This window comes from Salvelinus fontinalis, chromosome 36 (assembly GCF_029448725.1).
Source record: "Salvelinus fontinalis isolate EN_2023a chromosome 36, ASM2944872v1, whole genome shotgun sequence".
In the NCBI taxonomy this organism is placed as follows: Eukaryota; Metazoa; Chordata; class Actinopteri; order Salmoniformes; family Salmonidae; genus Salvelinus; species Salvelinus fontinalis.
The window spans coordinates 27180574-27201761 of NC_074700.1; the positions used below are offsets into that span (position 1 = coordinate 27180574).

The window sequence follows — 21188 nt, forward strand, 5'->3', positions numbered from 1 at the left end:
TTATGTGGTATAGAACACTAGACATTATGTGGTATAGAACACTAGACATTATAATATGTGGTGTAGAACACTAGACATTATGTGGTGTAGAACACTAGACATTATGTGGTGTAGAACACTAGACATTATGTAGTATAGAATACTAGACATTATGTGGTATAGAACACTAGACATTATGTGGTATAGAACACTAGACATTATGTGGTATAGAACACTAGACATTATGTGGTATAGAACACTAGACATTATGTGGTATAGAACACTAGACATTATGTGGTATAGAACACTAGACATTATGTGGTATAGAACACTAGACATTATGTGGTGTAGAACACTAGACATTATGTGGTGTAGAACACTAGACATTATGTGGTATAGAACACTAGACATTATGTGGTGTAGAACACTAGACATTATGTGGTATAGAACACTAGACATTATGCGGTATAGAACACTAGACATTATGTGGTATAGAACACTAGACATTATAATATGTGGTATAGAACACTAGACATTATAATATGTGGTATAGAACACTAGACATTATGTGGTGTAGAACACTAGACATTATGTGGTATAGAACACTAGACATTATGTGGTATAGAACACTAGACATTATAATATGTGGTATAGAACACTAGACATTATGTGGTATAGAACACTAGACATTATGTGGTATAGAACACTAGACATTATAATATGTGGTATAGAACACTAGACATTATGTGGTGTAGAACACTAGACATTATGTGGTATAGAACACTAGACATTATGTGGTATAGAACACTAGACATTATAATATGTGGTATAGAACACTAGACATTATGTGGTATAGAACACTAGACATTATGTGGTATAGAACACTAGACATTATGCGGTATAGAACACTAGACATTATGTGGTATAGAACACTAGACATTATGTGGTGTAGAACACTAGACATTATAATATGTGGTATAGAACACTAGACATTATGTGGTATAGAACACTAGACATTATGTGGTATAGAACACTAGACATTATGTGGTATAGAACACTAGACATTATGTGGTATAGAACACTAGACATTATGTGGTATAGAACACTAGACATTATAATATGTGGTATAGAACACTAGACATTATGTGGTGTAGAACACTAGACATTATGTGGTATAGAACACTAGACATTATAATATGTGGTATAGAACACTAGACATTATGTGGTGTAGAACACTAGACATTATGTAGTATAGAACACTAGACATTATGTGGTATAGAACACTAGACATTATGTGGTATAGAACACTAGACATTATGTGGTGTAGAACACTAGACATTATGTAGTATAGAACACTAGACATTATGTGGTATAGAACACTAGACATTATGTAGTATAGAACACTAGACATTATGTGGTGTAGAACACTAGACATTATGTGGTGTAGAACACTAGACATTATGTAGTATAGAACACTAGACATTATGTAGTATAGAACACTAGACATTATGTGGTATAGAACACTAGACATTATGTGGTATAGAACACTAGACATTATGTAGTATAGAACACTAGACATTATGTGGTATAGAACACTAGACATTATGTAGTATAGAACACTAGACATTATGTGGTATAGAACACTAGACATTATGTAGTATAGAACACTAGACATTATGTGGTATAGAACACTAGACATTATAATATGTGGTATAGAACACTAGACATTATGTGGTATAGAACACTAGACATTATGTGGTATAGAACACTAGACATTATGTGGTATAGAACACTAGACATTATAATATGTGGTATAGAACACTAGACATTATGTGGTGTAGAACACTAGACATTATGTGGTATAGAACACTAGACATTATGTGGTATAGAACACTAGACATTATGTGGTATAGAACACTAGACATTATGTGGTGTAGAACACTAGACATTATGTAGTATAGAACACTAGACATTATGTGGTATAGAACACTAGACATTATGTGGTATAGAACACTAGACATTATGTGGTATAGAACACTAGACATTATAATATGTGGTATAGAACACTAGACATTATGTGGTGTAGAACACTAGACATTATGTGGTATAGAACACTAGACATTATGTGGTATAGAACACTAGACATTATGTGGTATAGAACACTAGACATTATGTGGTATAGAACACTAGACATTATGTGGTGTAGAACACTAGACATTATGTGGTATAGAACACTAGACATTATGTGGTATAGAACACTAGACATTATGTGGTGTAGAACACTAGACATTATGTGGTATAGAACACTAGACATTATGTGGTATAGAACACTAGACATTATGTGGTGTAGAACACTAGACATTATGTGGTATAGAACACTAGACATTATGTGGTGTAGAACACTAGACATTATGTGGTATAGAACACTAGACATTATGTGGTGTAGAACACTAGACATTATAATATGTGGTATAGAACACTAGACATTATGTGGTTTAGAACACTAGACATTATGTGGTATAGAACACTAGACATTATGTGGTATAGAACACTAGACATTATGTGGTATAGAACACTAGACATTATGTGGTATAGAACACTAGACATTATGTGGTGTAGAACACTAGACATTATGTGGTATAGAACACTAGACATTATGTGGTATAGAACACTAGACATTATGTGGTATAGAACACTAGACATTATGTGGTATAGAACACTAGACATTATGTGGTATAGAACACTAGACATTATGTGGTGTAGAACACTAGACATTATGTGGTGTAGAACACTAGACATTATGTGGTATAGAACACTAGACATTATGTGGTGTAGAACACTAGACATTATGTGGTGTAGAACACTAGACATTATGTGGTATAGAACACTAGACATTATGTGGTATAGAACACTAGACATTATGTGGTGTAGAACACTAGACATTATGTGGTGTAGAACACTAGACATTATGTGGTATAGAACACTAGACATTATGTAGTATAGAACACTAGACATCATGTGGTATAGAACACTAGACATTATGTGGTATAGAACACTAGACATTATGTGGTATAGAACACTAGACATTATGTGGTATAGAACACTAGACATTATGTGGTATAGAACACTAGACATTATAATATGTGGTATAGAACACTAGACATTATGTGGTATAGAACACTAGACATTATGTGGTATAGAACACTAGACATTATGTGGTATAGAACACTAGACATTATAATATGTGGTATAGAACACTAGACATTATGTGGTATAGAACACTAGACATTATAATATGTGGTATAGAACACTAGACATTATAATATGTGGTATAGAACACTAGACATTATAATATGTGGTATAGAACACTAGACATTATAATATGTGGTATAGAACACTAGACATTATGTGGTATAGAACACTAGACATTATGTGGTATAGAACACTAGACATTATGTGGTATAGAACACTAGACATTATGTGGTATAGAACACTAGACATTATGTGGTATAGAACACTAGACATTATGTGGTATAGAACACTAGACATTATGTGGTATAGAACACTAGACATTATGTGGTGTAGAACACTAGACATTATGTGGTATAGAACACTAGACATTATGTGGTGTAGAACACTAGACGTTATGTGGTATAGAACACTAGACATTATGTGGTATAGAACACTAGACATTATGTGGTATAGAACACTAGACATTATGTGGTATAGAACACTAGACATTATGTGGTATAGAACACTAGACATTATAATATGTGGTGTAGAACACTAGACATTATGTGGTGTAGAACACTAGACATTATGTGGTATAGAACACTAGACATTATGTGGTATAGAACACTAGACGTTATAATATGTGGTGTAGAACACTAGACATTATGTGGTGTAGAACACTAGACATTATGTGGTATAGAACACTAGACATTATAATATGTGGTGTAGAACACTAGACATTATAATATGTGGTATAGAACACTAGACATTATAATATGTGGTATAGAACACTAGACATTATAATATGTGGTATAGAACACTAGACATTATACTATGTGGTATAGAACACTAGACATTATAATATGTGGTATAGAACACTAGACATTATAATATGTGGTATAGAACACTAGACATTATGTGGTATAGAACACTAGACATTATGTGGTATAGAACACTAGACATTATAATATGTGGTATAGAACACTAGACATTATGTGGTGTAGAACACTAGACATTATGTGGTATAGAACACTAGACATTATGTAGTATAGAACACTAGACATTATGTGGTGTAGAACACTAGACATTATGTGGTATAGAACACTAGACATTATGTGGTATAGAACACTAGACATTATGTGGTATAGAACACTAGACATTATGTGGTGTAGAACACTAGACATTATAATATGTGGTGTAGAACACTAGACATTATGTGGTATAGAACACTAGACATTATGTAGTATAGAACACTAGACATTATGTGGTATAGAACACTAGACATTATAATATGTGGTATAGAACACTAGACATTATGTGTTATAGAACACTAGACATTATAATATGTGGTATAGAACACTAGACATTATGTGGTATAGAACACTAGACATTATAATATGTGGTATAGAACACTAGACATTATGTGGTATAGAACACTAGACATTATAATATGTGGTGTAGAACACTAGACATTATGTGGTATAGAACACTAGACATTATGTGGTATAGAACACTAGACATTATGTGGTATAGAACACTAGACATTATAATATGTGGTATAGAACACTAGACATTATGTGGTATAGAACACTAGACATTATGTAGTATAGAACACTAGACATTATAATATGTGGTATAGAACACTAGACATTATGTGGTATAGAACACTAGACATTATAATATGTGGTATAGAACACTAGACATTATAATATGTGGTATAGAACACTAGACATTATGTGGTATAGAACACTAGACATTATGTGGTATAGAACACTAGACATTATGTGGTATAGAACACTAGACATTATAATATGTGGTATAGAACACTAGACATTATAATAAAAGGTGGTGTAAAACACTAGACATTATGTGGTATAGAACACTAGACATTATGTGGTATAGAACACTAGACATTATGTGGTATAGAACACTAGACATTATAATATGTGGTATAGAACACTAGACATTATGTGGTGTAGAACACTAGACATTATGTGGTGTAGAACACTAGACATTATGTGGTATAGAACACTAGACATTATAATATGTGGTATAGAACACTAGACATTATGTGGTATAGAACACTAGACATTATGTAGTATAGAACACTAGACATTATGTGGTATAGAACACTAGACATTATGTGGTGTAGAACACTAGACATTATGTGGTATAGAACACTAGACATTATGTGGTATAGAACACTAGACATTATAATATGTGGTGTAGAACACTAGACATTATGTGGTGTAGAACACTAGACATTATGTGGTATAGAACACTAGACATTATGTGGTATAGAACACTAGACATTATGTGGTGTAGAACACTAGACATTATGTGGTATAGAACACTAGACATTATAATATGTGGTATAGAACACTAGACATTATGTGGTATAGAACACTAGACATTATGTGGTGTAGAACACTAGACATTATGTGGTATAGAACACTAGACATTATAATATGTGGTATAGAACACTAGACATTATGTGGTATAGAACACTAGACATTATGTGGTGTAGAACACTAGACATTATGTGGTATAGAACACTAGACATTATGTGGTATAGAACACTAGACATTATGTGGTATAGAACACTAGACATTATGTGGTATAGAACACTAGACATTATGTGGTATAGAACACTAGACATTATGTGGTATAGAACACTAGACATTATGTGGTGTAGAACACTAGACATTATGTGGTATAGAACACTAGACATTATGTGGTATAGAACACTAGACATTATAATATGTGGTATAGAACACTAGACATTATAATATGTGGTATAGAACACTAGACATTATGTGGTGTAGAACACTAGACATTATGTAGTATAGAACACTAGACATTATGTGGTATAGAACACTAGACATTATGTGGTATAGAACACTAGACATTATAATATGTGGTATAGAACACTAGACATTATGTGGTGTAGAACACTAGACATTATGTAGTATAGAACACTAGACATTATGTGGTATAGAACACTAGACATTATGTGGTATAGAACACTAGACATTATGTGGTATAGAACACTAGACATTATAATATGTGGTATAGAACACTAGACATTATGTGGTATAGAACACTAGACATTATGTGGTATAGAACACTAGACATTATAATATGTGGTATAGAACACTAGACATTATGTGGTATAGAACACTAGACATTATGTGGTATAGAACACTAGACATTATGTGGTATAGAACACTAGACATTATGTGGTATAGAACACCAGACATTATAATATGTGGTATAGAACACTAGACAATATGTGGTATAGAACACTAGACATTATAATATGTGGTATAGAACACTAGACATTATGTGGTGTAGAACACTAGACATTATGTGGTGTAGAACACTAGACATTATGTGGTATAGAACACTAGACATTATGTGGTATAGAACACTAGACATTATGTAGTATAGAACACTAGACATTATGTGGTATAGAACACTAGACATTATAATATGTGGTATAGAACACTAGACATTATGTGGTATAGAACACTAGACATTATGTGGTGTAGAACACTAGACATTATGTGGTGTAGAACACTAGACATTATGTGGTATAGAACACTAGACATTATGTAGTATAGAACACTAGACATTATGTGGTGTAGAACACTAGACATTATGTGGTATAGAACACTAGACATTATAATATGTGGTATAGAACACTAGACATTATAATAAAAGGTGGTGTAAAACACTAGACATTATGTGGTATAGAACACTAGACATTATGTGGTATAGAACACTAGACATTATGTGGTGTAGAACACTAGACATTATGTGGTATAGAACACTAGACATTATGTGGTATAGAACACTAGACATTATGTGGTGTAGAACACTAGACATTATGTGGTGTAGAACACTAGACATTATGTGGTATAGAACACTAGACATTATAATATGTGGTATAGAACACTAGACATTATGTGGTATAGAACACTAGACATTATGTGGTATAGAACACTAGACATTATAATATGTGGTATAGAACACTAGACATTATGTGGTATAGAACACTAGACATTATGTGGTATAGAACACTAGACATTATGTGGTATAGAACACTAGACATTATGTAGTATAGAACACTAGACATTATAATATGTGGTATAGAACACTAGACATTATGTGGTATAGAACACTAGACATTATGTGGTATAGAACACTAGACATTATGTGGTGTAGAACACTAGACATTATAATATGTGGTATAGAACACTAGACATTATAATATGTGGTATAGAACACTAGACATTATGTGGTATAGAACACTAGACATTATGTGGTGTAGAACACTAGACATTATGTGGTGTAGAACACTAGACATTATGTGGTATAGAACACTAGACATTATGTGGTATAGAACACTAGACATTATAATATGTGGTATAGAACACTAGACATTATAATATGTGGTATAGAACACTAGACATTATGTGGTATAGAACACTAGACATTATAATATGTGGTATAGAACACTAGACATTATGTGGTATAGAACACTAGACATTATGTGGTATAGAACACTAGACATTATAATATGTGGTATAGAACACTAGACATTATGTGGTGTAGAACACTAGACATTATGTGGTATAGAACACTAGACATTATGTGGTATAGAACACTAGACATTATAATATGTGGTGTAGAACACTAGACATTATGTGGTGTAGAACACTAGACATTATGTGGTATAGAACACTAGACATTATGTGGTATAGAACACTAGACGTTATAATATGTGGTGTAGAACACTAGACATTATGTGGTGTAGAACACTAGACATTATGTGGTATAGAACACTAGACATTATAATATGTGGTGTAGAACACTAGACATTATGTGGTGTAGAACACTAGACATTATGTGGTATAGAACACTAGACATTATGTGGTATAGAACACTAGACATTATGTGGTATAGAACACTAGACATTATGTGGTGTAGAACACTAGACATTATGTGGTATAGAACACTAGACATTATAATATGTGGTATAGAACACTAGACATTATGTGGTGTAGAACACTAGACATTATGTGGTGTAGAACACTAGACATTATGTGGTATAGAACACTAGACATTATGTGGTGTAGAACACTAGACATTATGTGGTATAGAACACTAGACATTATGTGGTATAGAACACTAGACATTATAATATGTGGTATAGAACACTAGACATTATGTGGTGTAGAACACTAGACATTATGTGGTGTAGAACACTAGACATTATGTGGTATAGAACACTAGACATTATGTGGTATAGAACACTAGACATTATGTGGTGTAGAACACTAGACATTATGTGGTATAGAACACTAGACATTATGTGGTATAGAACACTAGACATTATAATATGTGGTATAGAACACTAGACATTATGTGGTGTAGAACACTAGACATTATGTGGTGTAGAACACTCGACAAACAGTGAGCCACCGTATTCATGCATAAAGAAAAGCATTGTAAGTTTGAATTTTGTAAAGTTCGTATGAGAGAGGTGTAAAAAATATTGTTATCAATCAATAAGGACAAAACCTCCTGGCATTGACAACTTAGATGGAACGCTACTGAGGATGGTGGCTGACTCTATAGCCACTCCTATCTGTCATATCTTTAATAATCTGAGCCTAGAGGAAAGTCTTTGTCCTCAGGCCTGGAGGGAAGCCAAAGTCATTGCATTACCCAATAGTTGTAAATGGGCCTTTACTGGTTCTAACAGCAGACCCAACAGCTTGCTGCCAGCTCTTAGCAAACTGTTTGAAAACATAGTGTTTGACCAAATACAATGCTTTTTCTCTGTAAACAAGTAAACAACAGACTTTCAGCCTGCTTATAAACAAGTGAACGCGGCATGTACTGCACTGACACAAATGACTGATGATTGGTTGAAATAAATTGATAATAAGATCAATCAAATTTATTTTTAAAGCCCTTTTTACATCAGCCGGTGTCACAGATACCGTACATCAGCTAATATCTCAAAGTGCTGTACAGAAACCCAGCCTAAAACCCCAAACAGCAAGCAATGCAGGTGTAGAAGCACGGTGGCTAGGAAAAACTCCATAGAAAGGCCAAAACCTAGGAAGAAACCTAGAGAGGAACCAGGCTATGAGGGGTGGCCAGTACTCTTCTGGCTGTGCCGGGTGGAGATTATAACAGAACATGGCCAAGATGTTCAAATGTTCATAGATGACCAGCAGGGTCAGATAATAATAATCACAGTAGTTGTCGAGGGTGCAACAGGTCAGCACCTCAGGAGTAAATGTCAGTTGGCTTTTCATAGCCGAGCATTCAGAGTTAGAGACAGCAGGTGCAGTAGAGTGAGAGAGTTGAAAGCAGCAGGTCCGGGACAAGGTAGTACGTCCGGTGAACAGGTCAGGGTTCCATAGCCGCAGGCAGAACAGTTGAAACTGGAGCAGCAGCACGATCAGGTGGACTGGGGACAGCAAGGAGTCATCAAGCCAGGTAGTCCTGAGATATGGTCCTAGGGCTCAGGTCCTCTGAGGGAAAAGGGAGAGGGAGAGAGAGAGTTAGAGTTAGAGGGAGCATACTTAAATTCAGACAGGACACCGGATAAGACAGGAGAAATACTCCAGATATAACAGACTGACCCTAGCCCCCCGACACATTAACTATTGCAGCATAAATACTGGAGGCTGAGACAGGAAGGGTCGGGAGACCCTCGGACAGTGCCAACCAGGCAGGATATAACCCCACCCACTTTGCCAAAGCACAGTCTCCACGCCATTAGAGGGATATCTTCAACCACCAACTTACTACCCTGAGACAAGGCCGAGTATAGGCCACGAAGATCTCCCCCACGGCACGAACCCGAAGGGGGTGCCAAACCCGGACAGGAAGTTCACGTCACTGACTCAACCCACTCAAGTGACGCACCCCTCCTAGAGACGGGATGGAAGAGCACCAGTAAGCCAGTAACTCAGCCTCCGTAATAGGGTTAGAGGCAGAGAATCCTGGTGTAGAGAGGGGAACGTGCCAGGCAGAGGCAGCAAGGGCGGTTCGTTGCTCCAGAGCCTTTCCGTTCACCTTCACACCGCTGGGCCAGACTACACTCAATCATATGACCCACTGAAGAGATGAGTCTTCAATAAAGACTTAAAGGTCGAGACCGAGTCTGCGTCTCTTACATGGAGAGGCAGACCATTCTATAAAATTGGAGCTCTATAGGAGAAAGCCCTGCCTCTAGCTTTTTGCTTAGAAATTCTGGGGACAGTAAGGAGGCCTGCGTCTTGTGACCGTAGCGTACGTGTAGTTATGTACGGCAGGACCAAATCGGAGAGATTGGTAGGAACAAGCCCATGTAATGCTTTGTGAGGTTAGCAGTACAATTTTGAAATCAGCCCTAGCCTTAACAGCAGTGGTCACCAACCTTTTCTGAGTCAAGATCACTTTCGCAGTCAAAAAGCTGAGATCTACTGCTCAGTTTTTACATTAATCTCAAACAAAACAGTTTAGTAGGAATGAGGTTTGGGCAGTAGGCCTAATATATTATCACAGCATATTGGCTATATGATTGGCCTGCCAATATTGTTAATCAGACCATTTATATTTCAAAACTCGAGCTTTGATAACAAAATAGATCCGTTGGTTTAGCACTTGTGAGGCACTGTGGAGCTCTATGATGAATTGAAATAATTAGCTTTCTTATTGTACTGAACAGATGGTACCTGCATCTGATGGTCAACGAGGTTAAATCACAACGTCAGTGATCTTCAGGTCGAAAAGTCGGAGCTCTAGAAAGATGCCAGAGTTTCCAACTTGGAATTCGGAGTTGGATGAACGTTCAAGGCGATTTTTCCCAACCGCCTCTCACGGTCCCTGCTCTCTCCTTCCTTTCCTCCTGTGAGACTGACCAGAGAGATGTCCGTCTTCCACCTGATGGCCAAACTCGAGTCGCACCGCATCTGGCTCATGCACAAATTCATGTTGTTCCTGTGACCAGAGAAAGTTACATTTTCCTTCATATTAAAATCGACACAACGAGCTGCTAATAATAATAAAAGGCAGGGATACTCATTCATCTGCAGCTGCAGCCTGAGCGGAAGTACGGAGAAGCGCGTTTTGTAATAGTGGTGAATAAAAACAGTGACTCTGTGGTCATGGTTAAAAGTTACTAAATCTTACGTAGGCTAGTAGCCAATTAAACTTGGCTGTGGTCAGAGTCATGGAAGCTCTGTAGCCACCGTGATTTGAGCTATCCGATTTGGGAAACGCAGCAGGTGCACTCGATTTAGTCACAGATTTGCCAGTCCGCCGGGTAGGTGGAGTTCGTCTCGTGGGAACACTTTGCTTACCCGGTGCGCAGGACTTTTGAATCAAGTGCACCTACCGGCAACAGCTCAACACGATTAAAAAAAGGAACGCATGTCTTTATCTTCGTTGGCTTTTCTACAGAAATATTTTGGTGATCGACTGCCTTCATTGCGATCGACTGGTTGGTGACCACTGCTTTACAGGAAGCCAGTGTAGCGGGAGTAATATGATGTTTTGGTTCTTGTCAAAATTCTAGCTGCAGTGTTTAGCCATAGCTGTACTATTAGATTTTAGTGCAACTTTTTGATATTGTTCACTATAACCTGTTGTTAAGAAAACGTTATGGCTTTTCAACCTATCTATCTAATAGAACTCAGAGGGTTTCCTTTAATGGAAGTTTCTCCCATGTCAAATGTGAAGTGTGGTGTACCACAGGGCAGCTGTCTATGCCCTATACGCTTAGCTATTTTTTACCAATGACCTGCCACTGGCATTAAACAAAGCCTTTTGGAAAGGGTGGTCAGTAATAAACTGGTCCTGAACATCTCTAAAACTAAGGGCATTGTATTTGGTACGAATCATTCCCTAAGCACTAGACCTCAGCGGAATCTGGTAATGAATGGTGTGGCTGCTGAGGAGACTAAATTACCTGGTGTTACCTTAGATTGTAAACTGCCATGGTCAAAACATATGGATTGAATGGTTGTAAAGATGGGGAGAGGTCTGTCCGTTATAAAGAGATGTTTTGCATTTTTGACACCACCCTCCACAAAGCAAGTGTCACGATCGTGTGGAGGATTGACGGACCAAAACGCAGCATTTGGAAAATAAGCCATCTCCTTTATTTTAGATGAAGGCAAAACGAAACAAAACACTTACAAAACAATAAAACGACCGTGAAGCTATGCACGTCGTGCACATACACAGGCTACAAATGTTCAGACATAGACATATACAATGACCCACAAACAGCTAAAGCCTATGGCAGCCTTAAATATGGTTCCCAATTAGAGACAACAGAAACCAGCTGTCTCTAATTGAGAACCCATTCAGGCAACCATAGACTTTCCTAGAAAACTACACACACCCATAGACACAGCTAGATACATACACTCAACACAAACCCATACACTACAACCAACACCACCTCTACCATATAATACCCCCAAACACACACATACCCCATGTCACACCCTGACCTAACTAAAATAATAAAGAAAACAAATAATACTAAGGCCAGGGCGTGACAGCAAGTCCTGCATGCTCTAGTTTTATCTTATCTTGATTATTGTCCAGTCATGTGGTCAAATGCTGCTAAGAAATAACTAGTTAAGCTACAGCTGGCCCAGAACAGAGTGGCACATCTTACTCTTCATTGGAATCAGAGGGGTAATACACTACATAACCAAAAGTATGTGGACACCTGCTCGTTGAGCATCTCATTCCAAAATCATGGGCGTTAATATGGAGTTGGTCCCCCCTTTGCTGCTATAACAGCCTCCACTATTCTGGGAAGTCATTAATATGGAGTTGGTCCCCCCTTTGCTGCTATAACAGCCTCCACTATTCTGGGAAGTCATTAATATGGAGTTGGTCCCCCCTTTGCTGCTATAACAGCCTCCACTATTCTGGGAAGTCATTAATATGGAGTTGGTCCCCCCTTTGCTGCTGTAACAGCCTCCACTATTCTGGGAAGTCATTAATATGGAGTTGGTCCCCCCTTTGCTGCTGTAACAGCCTCCACTATTCTGGGTAGTCATTAATATGGAGTTGGTCCCCCTTTGCTGCTATAACAGCCTCCACTATTCTGGGAAGTCATTAATATGGAGTTGGTCCCCCCTTTGCTGCTATAACAGCCTCCACTCTTCTGGGAAGGCTTTCCACTAGATGTTGGAACATTGCTGCGGGGACTTGCTTCCATTCAGCCACAGGAGCATTAGTGAGGTCGGGCACTGATGTTAGGAAATTAGGCCTGGCTCACAGTCGGCCTTCCAATTCATCCCAAAGGTGTTCAATGGGGTTGAGGTCAACTCCCTGTATTATGACTGTGCAGGCCAGTCAAGTTCTTCCACACTGATCTTGCTTTGTGCACATTCTGAAACATGAAAGGGCCTCCCCAAACTGTTGCTAGAAAGTGCAGAATTGGCTAGAATGTCATTGTTTGCTATAGCGTTAAGATTTCCCTTTACTGGAACTAATCGACCCGAACCATGAAAAACAGCCCCAGACCATTATTCCTCCTCCACCAAACTTTACAGTTGGCACAATGCATTCGAGCAGGTAGCGTTCTCCTGTCATCCGCCAAACCCAGATTCATCCGTCTGACTGCCAGATGGTGAAGCGTGATTCATCACTCCAGAGAACGTACTTCCACTGCTCCAGAGTCCAATGGCGGCGAGCTATACATCACTGCTCGGCCACGGAAACCCATTTCATGAAGCTCCAAACAAACAGTTATTGTGTTGACGTTGCTTCCAGAGGCAGTTTGGAACTCGATAGTGAGTGTTGCAAACGAGGACAGGCGATTTTTACACGCTACACGCTTCATTACTAAGCGGTCCCGTTCTGTGAGCTTGTGTGGTCTACCACTTCGCGGCTGAGCTGTTGTTGCTCCTAGACATTTCCACTTCACAATAACAGCACTTACAGGGGACCGGTGCAGCTCTAGCAGGGCAGAAATTTGACAAACTGATTGTTGGAAAGGTGGCATCCTATAACAGTGCCACATTGAAAGTCACTGAGCTCTTCAGTAAGGGCCATTCTACTGCCAATGTTTGTCTATGGAGATTACATGGCTTTGTGCTATACATCTGTTAGCAACGGGTGTGGCTAAAAATAGCAGAATCTACTAATGTGAAGGGTGCGTCCACATACAGTACAGTACTTTTGTATATATAGTGTATAAATACTTTGCATGCCAGTCATTCTTGGCTAAGAGTTGAGGAGAGACTGACTACATCACTTCTCCTTTTAATAAAAAACATTAATGTGACAAACACACTTACCCCAGACATGCCACCAGGGGTCTTTTTCACAGTCCCTAAATCCAGAACAAATTCAAGAAAGTGTACAGTATTGTACACAGCATGGAACTACATTCCATCTCATATTGCTCAAATGAAAAGCAAACCTGTTTTTTTTAAACAGATAAATCAACACCTCACAGCACAAAGCCTCTCCCCTGTTTGACCTAGATAGTTTGTGTGTATGTATTGATATGTAGCATATGTGTGCTCTTTTCAAATGTATGTAGTTCTGTCCTTTACCTGTTCTTGTCTATTAATGTTCTGTATTATGTTTCATGTTCTTTGTGGACCCCAGGAAGAGTAGCTGCAATTACCACAGCTAGTTGGGGATCCTAACAAAAAAAACACTGTTCGGTATTCTAACAGTCCAGTCTCTATTCCCACTGGTCAGTCTCTAACAGTCCAGTCTCTATTCCCGCTGGTCAGTATTCTAACAGTCCAGTCTCTATTCCCACTGGTCAGTCTCTAACAGTCCAGTCTCTATTCCCACTGGTCAGTCTCTAACAGTCCAGTCTCTATTCCCACTAGTCAGTCTCTAACAGTCCAGTCTCTATTCCCGCTGGTCAGTATTCTAACAGTCCAGTCTCTATTCCCACTAGTCAGTATTCTAACAGTCCAGTCTCTATTCCCACTAGTCAGTCTCTAACAGTCCAGTCTCTATTTCCACTAGTCAGTCTCTAACAGTCCAGTCTCTATTCCCACTAGTCAGTCTCTAACAGTCCAGTCTCCATTCCCTCTGGTCAGTATTCTAACAGTCCAGTCTCTATTCCCACTGTTCGGTATTCTAACAGTCCAGTCTCTATTCCCACTAGTCAGTATTCTAACAGTCCAGTCTTTATTCCCACTGGTCAGTATTCTAACAGTCCAGTCTCTATTCCCACTGTTCGGTATTCTAACAGTCCAGTCTCTATTCCCACTGGTCAGTATTCTAACAGTCCAGTCTCTATTCCCACTAGTCAGTCTCTAACAGTCTAGTCTCTATTCCCACTGGTCAGTATTCTAACAGTCCAGTCTCTATTCCCACTAGTCAGTCTCTAACAGTCCAGTCTCTATTCCCACTAGTCAGTCTCTAACAGTCCAGTCTCTATTCCCACTAGTCAGTCTCTAACAGTCCAGTCTCTATTCCCTCTGGTCAGTATTCTAACAGTCCAGTCTCTATTCCCACTAGTCAGTCTCTAATAGTCCAGTCTCTATTCCCACTAGTCAGTCTCTAACAGTCCAGTCTCTATTCCCACTAATAAGTCTCTAACAGTCCAGTCTCTATTGCCACTAGTCAGTCTCTAACAGTCCAGTCTCTATTCCAACTAGTCAGTCTCTAACAGTCAAGTCTCTATTGCCACTAGTCAGTCTCTAACAGTCCAGTCTCTATTCCCACTAGTCAGTCTCTAACAGTCAAGTCTCTATTCCCACTGGTCAGTATTCTAACAGTCCAGTCTCTATTCCCACTGGTCAGTATTCTAACAGTCCGGTCTCTATTCCCACTGGTCGGTATTCTAACAGTCAAGTCTCTATTCCCACTAGTCAGTCTCTAACAGTCCAGTCTCTATTCCAACTGCTCAGTATTCTGACAGTCCAGTCTCTATTCCAACTGCTCAGTATTCTAACAGTCTAGTCTTTATTCACACTGGTCAGTATTCTAACAGTCCAGTCTAGTCTCTATTCCCGCTGGTCAGTATTCTAACAGTCCAGTCTCTATTCCCACTAGTCAGTATTCTAGCAGTCCAGTCTCTATTCCAACTGCTCAGTATTCTAACAGTCTAGTCTCTATTCCAACTGGTCAGTATTCTAACAGTCCAGTCTCTATTCCCACTAGTCAGTCTCCAACAGTCTAGTCTCTATTCCCACTGCTCAGTATTCTAACAGTTCAGTATCTATTCCCACTGGTCGGTATTCTAACAGTCTAGTCTCTATTCCAACTGCTCAGTATTCTAACAGTCTAGTCTCTATACCCACTGGTCGGTATTCTAACAGTCCAGTCTCTATTCCAACTGCTCAGTATTCTAACAGTCTAGTCTCTATTCCCGCTAGTCAGTATTCTAACAGTTCAGTCTCTATTCCGACTGGTCGGTATTCTAACAGTCCAGTCTCTATTCCAACTGCTCAGTATTCTAACAGTCCAGTCTCTATTCCCACTGGTCGGTATTCTAACAGTCCAGTCTCTATTCCAACTGCTCAGTATTCTAACAGTCCAGTCTCTATTCCCACTGGTCGGTATTCTAACAGTCCAGTCTCTATTCCCACTAGTCAGTATTCTAACAGTCCAGTCTTTATTCCCACTGGTCAGTATTCTAACAGTCCAGTCTCTATTCCCACTGTTCGGTATTCTAACAGTCCAGTCTCTATTCCCACTGGTCAGTATTCTAACAGTCCAGTCTCTATTCCCACTAGTCAGTCTCTAACAGTCTAGTCTCTATTCCCACTGGTCAGTATTCTAACAGTCCAGTCTCTATTCCCACTAGTCAGTCTCTAACAGTCCAGTCTCTATTCCCACTAGTCAGTCTCTAACAGTCCAGTCTCTATTCCCACTAGTCAGTCTCTAACAGTCCAGTCTCTATTCCCTCTGGTCAGTATTCTAACAGTCCAGTCTCTATTCCCACTAGTCAGTCTCTAATAGTCCAGTCTCTATTCCCACTAGTCAGTCTCTAACAGTCCAGTCTCTATTCCCACTAATAAGTCTCTAACAGTCCAGTCTCTATTGCCACTAGTCAGTCTCTAACAGTCCAGTCTCTATTCCAACTAGTCAGTCTCTAACAGTCAAGTCTCTATTGCCACTAGTCAGTCTCTAACAGTCCAGTCTCTATTCCCACTAGTCAGTCTCTAACAGTCAAGTCTCTATTCCCACTGGTCAGTATTCTAACAGTCCAGTCTCTATTCCCACTGGTCAGTATTCTAACAGTCCGGTCTCTATTCCCACTGGTCGGTATTCTAACAGTCAAGTCTCTATTCCCACTAGTCAGTCTCTAACAGTCCAGTCTCTATTCCAACTGCTCAGTATTCTGACAGTCCAGTCTCTATTCCAACTGCTCAGTATTCTAACAGTCTAGTCTTTATTCACACTGGTCAGTATTCTAACAGTCCAGTCTAGTCTCTATTCCCGCTGGTCAGTATTCTAACAGTCCAGTCTCTATTCCCACTAGTCAGTATTCTAGCAGTCCAGTCTCTATTCCAACTGCTCAGTATTCTAACAGTCTAGTCTCTATTCCAACTGGTCAGTATTCTAACAGTCCAGTCTCTATTCCCACTAGTCAGTCTCCAACAGTCTAGTCTCTATTCCCACTGCTCAGTATTCTAACAGTTCAGTCTCTATTCCCACTGGTCGGTATTCTAACAGTCTAGTCTCTATTCCAACTGCTCAGTATTCTAACAGTCTAGTCTCTATACCCACTGGTCGGTATTCTAACAGTCCAGTCTCTATTCCAACTGCTCAGTATTCTAACAGTCTAGTCTCTATTCCCGCTAGTCAGTATTCTAACAGTTCAGTCTCTATTCCGACTGGTCGGTATTCTAACAGTCCAGTCTCTATTCCAACTGCTCAGTATTCTAACAGTCCAGTCTCTATTCCCACTGGTCGGTATTCTAACAGTCCAGTCTCTATTCCAACTGCTCAGTATTCTAACAGTCCAGTCTCTATTCCCACTGGTCGGTATTCTAACAGTCCAGTCTCTATTCCAACTGCTCAGTATTCTAACAGTCTAGTCTCTATTCCCACTGGTCAGTATTCTAACAGTCCAGTCTCTATTCCCACTAGTCAGTCTCCAACAGTCTAGTCTCTATTCCCTCTGGTCAGTATTCTAACAGTCCAGTCTCTATTCCCACTAGTCAGTCTCTAACAGTCTAGTCTCTATTCCCACTGGTCAGTATTTAACAGTGTGTTTCCTTCTCTCCTCAGAGTCCTCCCTCGGTGCCCAGTGGAGAAGCTTTCAGATGGTTCTTCTAGAGGTCGAACAACAACTGAAAAGGATAACTACTGCTACTCTAGAACTAGTCTATAACTAGTCTATAACTAGTCTATAACTAGTAACTTTTTTTCAGTTCTTCACCTCGTGACTGGTTCCTCTCTTACCATAGAAATAGAGTCTATAGAACTGGCCCCCCCACCCCTTCCCCCAGTCAGTGATGTCGTGATGGGACCCGAGATTCTGTCTCTATACTCCTCTACCTCCTTTCACACAAACACAAAATAAAAAATATATGTTCTGACTCTTCCTCACTTTAGCCCAGTCAGTCCGATGTGTTTTTAGGACAGTACACGACTTGCAGTGGAGCAGAAACCTTTTAGAACCCAGGAGGTTCCTCTCATGTTCTGATGTTCTACAACTGATGTCACAGAACGTTTCCCGGGTAACACGTTTAGGCCGTGTGTTCAAATGGCACCCTATTTCCCTGTTTGAACTTTACATATACTGCATTATATAGAGCATTACTTTGAATGTAGTGCACTGTGGAGGGAAGAGGATGCTGTTTGGGACCCTTTTCGCTGAATAAGCCCCTCCTCTCTAACTGGCTTGAACCCTTTTTGTCAAATAAGCCCCTCCTCTCTAACTGCCTGGAACCCTTTTCACTGAATAAGCCCCTCCTCTCTAACTGCCTGGGACCCTTTTCACTGAATAAGCCCCTCCTCTCTAACTGGCTGGGACATTTTCACTGAATAAGCCCCTCCTCTCTAACTTCCTGGGACCCTTTCATTGCATACGCCCCTCCTCTCTAACTGCCTGGGACCCTTTTCACTGAATAAGCCCCTCCTCTCTAACTGGCTGGGACCCTTTTCATTGAATAAGCCCCTCCTCTCTAACTGCCTGGGACCCTTTTCATTGAATAAGCCCCTCCTCTCTAACTGCCTGGGACCCTTTTCATTGAATAAGCCCCTCCTCTCTAACTGCCTGGGACCCTTTTCATTGAATACGCCCCTCCTCTCTAACTGCCTGGGACCCTTTTCATTGAATAAGCCCCTCCTCTCTAACTGCCTGGGACCCTTTTCATTGAATAAGCCCCTCCTCTCTAACTGCCTGGGACCCTTTTCATTGAATACGCCCCTCCTCTCTAACTGCCTGGGACCCTTTTCATTGAATACGCCCCTCCTCTCTAACTGCCTGGGACCCTTTTCATTGAATACGCCCCTCCTCTCTAACTGGCTGTCGCATGGATTATAACGTGTTTTGTTTTTTGAAAGGTTACAAAACGTTTGTAAATTGACGTCGTGATTCCTCCATGTGTCGAGTAATAAAATGGTTTTAAATAATGTACGTGTGTGTAGGTGGTGTGTTTGGTGTTTGTGTGGGTGGTGTGTGTGTGTGTGTGTGTGTGTGTGTGTGTGTGTGTGTGTGTGTGTGTGTGTGTGTGTGTGTGTGTGTGTGTGTGTGTGTGTGTGTGTGTGTGTGTGTGTGTGTGTGTGTGTGTGTGTGAGTGGGGGGAGGGTGAATATGTAGAGCAGTACTGTTATAACACAGAATGTCTGCTGGTTGCATCATGCAGCCATTTGTCAGCATTAGCGTTTTCAATCCTGCAAATGTGTGTGTGTGTTTGTGTGCGTGTGTGTGTGTGTGTGTGTGTGTGTGTGTGTGGTCCTGTCATTGCCTCTCTCTCTGCTGTAATGGTGTAGCTATCAGAACTCTCGTCTCTCCATGACGACCTGTGTTACTAGGCAACAGAGATAACAATGGAATTGTGCCTTGTGTTCCAGAATGTGGGAGGGGCTCCGAGCTCATCTCATCTCCCCTCATTTATTTTGCAGACATTTTCTACTGAATCCTCTCACACACACACACACACACACACACACACACACACAGTAAACACACACACACACACACACACACACACACACACACACACACACACACACACACACACACACACACACACAGTAAACCTACACACACACACACACACACACACACACACACACACACACACACACACACACACACACACACACACACACACACACAGTAAACACACAATAAACACACACACACACAGTAAACACACACACAGTAAACATACACACACACACACACACACACACACACACACTAAACACACAGACAGTAAACACACAGTAAACACACAGTAAACACACGGTAAAAACACAGACAGTAAACACACAGACAGTAAACACACGGTAAAAACACAGACAGTAAACACACAGACAGTAAACACACACACAGTAAACACACAGTAAACACACACACACACAGTGCACACACAGTAAACACACACACACACACAGTAAACACACAGACAGTAAACACACAGTGAAAACACAGTAAACACACAGTAAACACACGCAGTAAACACACAGTAAACACACAGTAAACACACAGTAAACACACACACAGTAAACACACAGTAAACACACAGTAAACACACAGTAAACACACAGTAAACACACAGTAAACACACAGTAAACTCACAGTAAACACACACAGTAAACACACAGTAAACACACACAGTAAACACACAGTAAACACACAGTAAACACACACAGTAAACACACAGTAAACACACAGTAAACACACAGTAAACACACACAGTAAACACACAGTAAACACACAGTAAACACACACAGTAAACACACACAGTAAACACACAGTAAACACACACAGTAAACTCACAGTAAACACACAG

At 39.7% G+C, this 21188-nt stretch overlaps 1 protein-coding gene across 1 annotated transcript in view; it reads left to right on the top strand.

The window, feature by feature from the left end:
- LOC129835541 (uncharacterized) overlaps positions 1–19802 on the top strand; it is a 35495-nt gene extending 15693 nt beyond the window's left edge. The window contains exon 2 of the mRNA XM_055901219.1: positions 18451–19802. Coding sequence (XP_055757194.1) covers positions 18451–18498 — 48 coding nt within the window. The 3' untranslated portion in view covers positions 18499–19802. The remainder of the gene's footprint in view (positions 1–18450) is intronic.
- Positions 19803–21188: the final 1386 nt, after the last annotated feature.